Source organism: Triticum aestivum, chromosome 2A, assembly GCF_018294505.1.
Source record: "Triticum aestivum cultivar Chinese Spring chromosome 2A, IWGSC CS RefSeq v2.1, whole genome shotgun sequence".
NCBI lineage: Eukaryota > Viridiplantae > Streptophyta > Magnoliopsida > Poales > Poaceae > Triticum > Triticum aestivum.
The window spans coordinates 781,668,223-781,676,745 of record NC_057797.1 but is presented as its reverse complement, the minus strand read 5'-3'; the positions used below and the strand labels follow the sequence as shown (position 1 = coordinate 781,676,745).

At 45.2% G+C, this 8,523-nt stretch overlaps 1 protein-coding gene across 1 annotated transcript; it reads right to left on the bottom strand.

The window, feature by feature from the left end:
• Window positions 1–1,299: 1,299 nt before the first annotated feature.
• LOC123191207 (NAC domain-containing protein 30) lies at window positions 1,300–3,161 on the bottom strand. Its single transcript, XM_044604010.1, has 3 exons — window positions 2,540–3,161; window positions 2,052–2,365; window positions 1,300–1,974 (listed from the first exon to the last, which is right to left on the bottom strand). Exons 1-3 carry the CDS (start codon window positions 2,721–2,723, stop codon window positions 1,513–1,515), a joined length of 960 nt encoding a protein of 319 aa, XP_044459945.1. The 5' UTR covers window positions 2,724–3,161; the 3' UTR covers window positions 1,300–1,512.
• Window positions 3,162–8,523: the final 5,362 nt, after the last annotated feature.

Genomic DNA, 8,523 nt, shown 5'->3' with positions numbered 1-8,523 from the left:
ATAATATCAAGGTCAAGCTTCAAAATATCGGATATCGGGTTCGTATCGATTTGGCTTCAACATATCGGATGTCGGATATCGGGGGATATATCGGGTGATATGTAGATATATCGGAGAAAACATGTCTATCTTTTCATTATTCTTGTTCAAAACATTTACTTTTAGTAAAATAAAATGTATGATTCAACACTTTAACATAACACTTTTAGATTTATAGTTTATTAACTTATTGATTAAGAAACTATTGTGGAAAGATTCACAAAATCCTTACTCTATGATTAAAAACCATACAATATATATGCATTTGTATGAAACATATTGTGCATGACTTTGATAATATATTATGAGGTTGTAAATTCATAATCTTATTTCACTCCTTTCCAGTAAGAATTGTTATAATCTACATATCGTTCTATATCAGTGGAAACAATGGCGGAGCCACCTCCCGGCTACCCGTGGCAGCTGCCCGGGCTCAGCCATGCATTCTTGTTTGAATAGGAGCAGTAAATGGAGGGCTAACCAACGATTTGTAGGGGCAAAAATCTAGCAGACAGGAACGCCGTGTACTTTGCCCCGGCTCGCCGGCCGAGCTGGCTCCGCTACTAGATGGACATATCGGGCTAGATATCAGCCATATCGATCGATATTTCGGTCCTTGTCGGATGATACATTTGCAAATGATATTTACAAAATGATATGTTATGTTTATATTGGTAGAGCCCCAAAAGTGACATATTGGCCTAGATTTAAAAGCTTGATCAAGGCAGTGCTAGTCCCTGTCACTTTGTTGACTATAGATGGTGAGTAGGAGACCCATCCATCTGTCTGCATCTCAACTTAATTACGATTCAAACTTACAATCTCATAACGCGTAAATTTGTTACACCAGAAAAGACGATTGACAGGGAAACTCAATTAATCCACTCACTATCACGCTCGATCGATGTTAACTAGTCCGCGTGGGCACATCACACATTTAGTTAACCGTTCGTGAACGGCCCAGAAAGATCAAGCAAAGTTATATCACGCGTATGGCGAAATGAAAGGTTCTTCACTGAGTGAAACATATACTACTGAGTGATGATGATCAGCTGCTCAACAAATTCATCAGCGAGTGAAACAGTGTGCTCTGTGTGTCTGCTGTAAAGTAGAACACACACTGTTATGCTAAGGTACAAGTGTCATCTAGGCTCTATACTGCCTGTGCTCTGTACTAGTGGAGTACGATTAGCGAATCATGCCTACGATAAACAAACTGTCCCTGAAATTTACCAAGTGAAACAGAGTAGCCTACGATGAAACACATATATTCAGTAAGTGGAACAGAGTGATCTACAGTAGACACATGGACTCAGTAAGTGAAACAGAGTAGCCTATCTAGGTACAACCAAGTGTCCAGTGCAACAGATGCACATGGACATCATCTACTATCTGTACTAAATGATACTAGTTATTAAAAAATCATGTATACAATGAAATCGATGCTGCTACGGTATGTCTGCTAACTCTACTTCACTGCTCTAGGTGCAGCTGTGACGCAGCAGTAGCAGAGTATTCGTGCAGCTGCGACGTGGATAGCAGGCTGTCCAGGAAGTTCCAGTCCATGCCGGCCGCTCCCTGTCCCTGCTGCACGATGTCATAGCCCGCGTCGCCACCACCGGCAACGGCGGTGGTCGTCGGCGGGCTCTCAATGAGCTGCGGGATGTTGTTGAAAAGACTCTGTTTGGACTCCAGCACGTCGTCAGAGTACTGGATTCCCTGGCCGGGGAAGCCGGGGAAGCCGAGGCCGCCGGCTCCTGTAGCTCCCGCGGCGCTCTGAAGGTAGGGGAGGTCATCGCCTCGGCCGTGCAGCCAAGGCCTCGCGTCGTAGTAGCTCCCGAGGCCCGGAGTGGCAGCGTATGCAGGGAAGATGTAGGACGGCCTCTGGTTCGGGGTGGGCTTCTGGAACGCCCGGCACACCACCCAGCCTTCCTCCTGCACACCGTCAACATCCTCACCATCAACGCCAAATTCTCAAGAAGAAGCAGAGGAAGAACAAGTGAATTACGTACCTGTGTGGGAGCGTGCTCGTTGGTCTGGAGGCGGTACTCGTGGATGATCCAGTCGGTCTTCCTACCGTTGGGTGCCCGGCCCCTGTAGAACACCAGCGTCTTCCTCATGCCGATCACGCCGTGGCTCCGCGATGACGTGACCGGCTTGTCCCTGCCGGTGGCCTTCCAGAACCCGGCCGCGGTGGCGCGGTTGGTGCGGGTGCCGCTGGGATACTTGCGGTCCTTGAAGCTGAAGAAGTACCACTCCGACGACTGCTCGTCCTCCGCCGCCACCTGACGCGCTCCCCGTCCTCCCCTGCCGCCGCCGCACCTCTCTGCACCATCCATTATTGTTAATATTCAACTTGAATCACCACCTCACTAGAACACTGTGTATGTACTCCCTCAGTTCCAAAATACTACTCCTACTTGTCATGGTTTCAGTTCAAAATAGAAATGGAGAGAGTAAAATTACAAAACGAACTGCCAAAATTCAGATGTATATTTACCTTGGAGGTCCCATGGCTCTATCCGGTAGAGATCAACCTCCTGGATGATATCGAGGTCGATCTTTTGGGCGGCCACCTTCCTGGCCAGGTAGTACCCCACCAGCTCCTCCTCTGTGGGGTGGAATCTGAATCCTGGTGGAACACACGACTCCTCCTGCTGATGGTGCTGTTCCATTGCTAGCATCTACCTTCCTGCCTGGTAGCAAGCTAGCTCGATGTCTTCTGAACTGAAATCAAGCGCACAACCTTTTCAACTTAGTACTAGTAGATGCATGTGTGGAGGTGCATATATGTTGTATGCGTGTGGACCAACGAAGGTGAAAAGGATCTTTATAGATAGCTAAAGATCTAGAGAAGGATCATGGCTGCTGGCTGGGCGCACTCGTGCAACACTGCAATGGGAGATGAGCACAGACTCTTGACAGCAAGCAGAGCAGAGCACACGTAGGTATGCGCACGCTCACATGAGCTGCTATTTATACTGTAATCTAGCTCTAGCACCCTATATAGCCCACACCAAATCTGTCTATCTATCTACAGCAATCATGTCCTGGATCTATTTTCTGAGGACAAAGTACAATTGTTATCTAGGCTGATTGCAAGCACTTGATGGCATGGAATGTGGGTAGTCTAGTATAGCTTGTTTGTAAAGTGGGAATGGAAGAAGATAGAAGAGAAAAGGGAAATGAAAAGGACCTGCATATAGCTGTGAGAGTGAAGCTTTTAGGGGCATGAATGCAAAGGCCGGCCAGCATGTATCTTTGAGTGCACTTCAGGATTAGTCTCCCCTCCACACATCCACCACCACCTCTCTCCCTGTAGTTTCCATCATTTTTCTGCGCCGGCCTACTGGTACTGGACACGTACCCTACACTATGGTTAGAGAGAGAAGATTGGGTCTCTGGTCAATTTTGTGGTGGACTAGAGGACTGAACTACAGGTATGTACGTAAAGGTCTCGCAGAGACGAATTTTTCAGGCTCAGCTCGACTGCATCGTCGTACTATGAGTACCAGCAGAGGAATATGGTTTCGGAGGTACATCGATGTACTATGATCAAGCAGGACTATGGTTGCAGAGACGAATTTCAACCTCAATTCAAGCTCAACACAGAGTACGTGCGGGAATATGGTTGTCACTTTAGCATGCAAGTGCATATTGTCCCCTCCTCTTCCCGTCTAGTAGCATATCCTAGAGCAATCTAGCTATACATGGAAGTACGTACTAGCTAGCTGGTGGTACCACACTGCACTAAGAGTAGCCGGGCTCATCGGTCGGCAATGACTAGCTAGCGTGTACAGAACTCGCAGCTGGTTGCCCTCGACCAAACAAAATAATTGACATGCAATGTACATAGGAGTATATACAAATAGAACCATATGACAACATAGGGTGGGGACTCACCAAACCGTGTAGAAGATGCAACTAAGCAGCTGGGAAACGAGGTTTAACAGCAGAGGACCACCAGAAGGTAGTTCTTGTGAGGCGCTCAATTGCAATTGCAGTACTAGTAAGTAAGAATGAGGTTGGTAGCTATAGAAAGCTTGATTAGAGCCCTATTTATAACACCCAGGAAGGACTGGATGGAAGCACGCACATCCCTGGCTGATCACATCCACCAGTCGATTTTTGCACTGACGGTGACGGGTTAGTGGGTGAAAAGCCCTGGATTGCGCGTGGGGGTGGCTACACGGCTAGCCAGGGGGTGGTGGTGGGGTGGGGGTGGTGGCTGTCGATTTGGTCGGCTAAGAAGAAGAAGATGGACTAATTGGCGAGCAGCGACCACCCCCACTCACTAATCCATGGAGTAGCATATTTCGGTTGTCTGTCGGTCTGCATCAGGCCCTCTCAACTGATCAAGTAGCTAGCTAGCTTTCCCGCCGCCGTTATATTGGTGTGCAAGAATGACTATCTATCTTCCCTGCTTGCAGCACACGTTAGCCTAGGCCTAGCTCAATCTCACGTTGCTCTGGGACTCTGGGTGCAGATACAATGAGGAAATGTGGATATACACAAATTGATTCCTTGTGGAAAATCGGAGGCACTTACTGGTGGGCCTGCCGCCGGCGAGCGAATCATTCTCGGGCAGTGCGCAGCAAATCATTGCATCTCCATCCTGCCTCACTATCTCTTCCTTTTAGTGCTCATGTCCTACTGCCTTTATACAGCACTAGAAATACTACATAGCCACTATATACTGTACCGTATATTTGACGGTAGAATTTGTGAGTTGTCGCTGTCTGGCAATGCTTCTACTCAATCTGGGATTTACTTGCCAAGATTGTGCACATCATGGCATATGCATGCCCGTGGCCGCCCATTTCGATCTATTGATCAGGACATGTCGCGGCATGCTTCGTATCTTATGCATAGATTAGACGGATCCATACGACATATGTTGCAAATTACGTACTCAAGTGACTTGAAAAAGTTCAAGCCTTCCTGATTAGTTAATTTGAGCCGCCGTCCGTTCATAATCTAACCAATAGTAGGACTGTATGGGCACCACCAGACAGAGAATAGTTGTGGATCAATAAATTAACAAGGGTTTTGCTGTTTGTCAGGCAACTTGCCCGAAGTTGCGATTCCAGTCAGTCGATTTTCCACACGAAACTCCGGGCCTGAAGACGGTGATAACTGGGCGAGCGCAACAAGTCGCAGGGACGCTGGCCGACGAGGCCCGGGAATCCGGGATGGGAATGACCCATAGCCTAGGACGTCGCAACAGGGGCACCCCAGTTGGAAGGGAGTCAGAGGTTGACGTGGGGCGTGGCCGGCTGCGGATGGCGGCAGCAGGCGTCCTAGCCGGCGCTGGATCGTTCAAAGGTGGAAGAAGTTGGCACGACAAAAGAAGAAACACACCAGCCGTTGGATTTGAACTTACATGATTTTTTTTCATGCACCTGACCAATTGGCGCTCTCAAACAAAAAAAAACGCTGCAAAGTGCACTTCTGGGAAAAGGCAGCAACAAAATAAACAAATGGCTTAGGTCAGATAGTTAATTATCGCTAATAGAAATCCAACAGTGGCAGACAAGGGTGCAACGTACGTACCACTGCATGCTGTGTGTATGTTTCTGTTTCTCCACTATGTTGCTTGCATCCTACGTTACGGCTGGGCGGGTAGAATACACAAATCATAGTTAACTCGGTTTATAGTACATACTGATGGATGCAAGTTGTGAGACGTACACAAAACTGAAAAAGCGTGTGGCGCTGTGATTGCGATGCTAATCAGTGATGGAGTACTAGCTATATATTGATATATAAAAAGTGAGATGTTACGAGTAAATATTGATTGAGCAAAGCATGCACGGTCCAGATAACGTACGCAGACAGTGGCTACCTCCACGGACAGTGTCACTCAGAAGATTAATTTTGGTCGAGCAGACTGTACGGACCGACAGTAGCTCTATGTATGTCAGGATCAGTGTGTACGTATACGTTTCCACAGGTTGAAGTTGATGAAGAAAAAAAAAAGGGGGGAAAGCTTTGAGCCAAACCTAGCGCAGAATCGTGGTGGTGTAGGGTGTGGACATGTGTCTAGGTTCTGTATCGTCGTGGTGTCGTGGTCCGAGCTACGAACAGTGGCGCAGTGATCTCGTTCATCAACGCAACAGTTAAAGGCCAATCTCGACTGACAACTACTTTTGGAGCACTCAACATATTCGTCTTGTGTCGGTTGCTCCTCTGGATAGTTAAGTTTCTCCTTCGCCAAGAAAAATAGTTAAGTTTATGCATGGTAACTAAAATTCAACATGTAACATGCAGTGTCATTTTTCAGTTTTAATTTCAATCCAGGACTAATAGATTCAACACGGAACCCGTACGCGGTGTCATGACACGGTACGGTCTGTTCCTCACCCCATCGCTGTCCTCTTTCGGGTGGATGGATCTTTCAATTGAATACGACTAGTATTATTGTTTTGTAAACAAATTACTGAGAAAACTACCAAAAATTCTTTTATTAATGAGAAATCAAGCAAAATTTCACCATTGAATCATCAAGGCATGGACAAGATATTACCACAAAAGGCTTTTGCCCTGCTTTATATATAAAGCAATCCACCATAGCCAAACAATAGCATACAAGGATCCCGCACAACGCACACACAACACAAGTAGCAAACCAACAAGGTACGCGAGGTTAATGCTGAGGAAAATTTCAGCATGCTCCCTCTTACATCCTCTTTTCACATGAGAGGTAAGAGTACATAATAGATCTGATGCATTGATTTGATTAAGTACTGGTCTGGTTAGCTCTTACCTTCTGACCTCGCATGTGAAAAGAGGGGATAAGAGGAAGGATGTTAAAATTACTCGTTGAGTGCAGCTCAACAAGCCCAAGAGAACATAAATAAAAGGAGGAGAGCCGGTGCGGAGCCTCGACGAGTCGGTGAAGCAGTGATCTAATCCTGCTCTGGTGGTTGAGGGGGGAGCAGCGGCACCAAGAAATGAGCCAATGTTCGAAGATCTGCAATGTAGATGTCGATGGTGTCCCGATCCGCGCCACGGCTAAGCGGCATGGACAAGATATTCAGGCCACCATTACGATAGTGAGTGAGAAAACTAGAGAAAAACTTGTTTGGTTCTGTATATACTAGACGAAACCACACATAGTGCTGTGTGGCCGGTGCAATTTACTGAGAAAGTTAAAGTCGATTAAAGACTATGCACTAAAATGGTCAGAAAAAGATGTGAGGAACCTATAAAAGAACATGCTCAAACATTAGTCATGGAAGCATGTGAGGCAGAAGAACTCAAACAACTTTAATTGTATAAAATTCCAGGGGGAAATGATGTGTACCATCTATATCCAAAGAAGGACCCTTAAGATAATTAAGTCATTGGTCCAAACCTCTACCTACAATGAAATTACTCAAGCATCATCTGATTTATCTAAAGATAAATCAATTTGTATGTTCAAGTCCACATTATGTAAACTTGATGAAAATTATTTTTTACAACAAATAAGTAATTTATGTAGAATAATGTTGTTGAATGATGTGAGGATTAAATACCCAACATTCTAACTTATATGCTAAATAAGTTGGCATTCATACTAGAAGCGATATATGAGCCAAGGGGGACCAGGAAGAATAACTGTCCACACCGAACATCATTGAGAAAAAGAAGTTGAGTTCTTTCCGCCTCACATGCCCTCTACGTTTTGCTAAAAGTCCGTGAACAAATTGGCTTGAGAGAAATGTGGAACTACCGACTTTTTTGGTAACGTAACATGATTGATTAACCGCTTCCATTTGATGATGTGGCAGATAGGTGAGGTGGATAGGTTCATGGTAAGATAATTAAAACAACGCGGATCACTCTCTTTAGTTTATATGATATGATAAGCAAGTTCTATTTGTTTGAAAGTTTCAAATATTGAAACTTGATATTCCTAATATTACGTTTTTGCCAAGTTTCAAATATTATGTTTAAACTTTAATATTTGAAACTTAGTGAATAAATCCTTCATTTCCTCAAAGTTTACTAATTCATACATGATAAAGTTTTTAAAACTTGTCAAATCAAATTTCAGAGTGGTCTTGTTTCATAGACACCTCGTGAGGAACACGAGCAAAAAAGACATAAATTGGATTTAGGTTCAAAGATATAGTGAATTCAAATTTTATAGTCAAAATTGAAAACATGAAAGATGGGGTTGGTTAAGAGCATGCAGTCTCTCACCCCTACGCTAAGGTAAATAATGCCTAGACAAATGCAGAGGAATAGCCAAACTTTCGAATCTTGATGCAATCGTCAGGTCCATAATGCCCGAGAAAAATGCTTGTCCCCTCACCTGCGTGCCACAAATCATCTTCTTACACCGAGGCTATGTATGTGTAACTTGCCAAACCTTTTGTCTCGCTTTGGAAGAAACCGATGGATGCTAACTGATTTAAAGCGACAAATCCATCCAGCCCAGTCCAGAAGTTGGACGCACATCCAACTTGGACGTACTCCCCCAACGCCCGCGCAGCC

Excerpts from the sequence above, each read along its gene's own strand:
- LOC123191207 (XM_044604010.1), bottom strand. The coding sequence starts at position 2,723 with ATGCTAGCAATGGAACAGCACCATCAGCAGGAGGAGTCGTGTGTTCCA. Across the intron at positions 2,366-2,539 it reads AGAGCCATGGGACCTCCAAG|AGAGGTGCGGCGGCGGCAGG; the intron begins GTAAATATACAT and ends TGGATGGTGCAG. Across the intron at positions 1,975-2,051 it reads ACGAGCACGCTCCCACACAG|GAGGAAGGCTGGGTGGTGTG; the intron begins GTACGTAATTCA and ends GACGGTGTGCAG.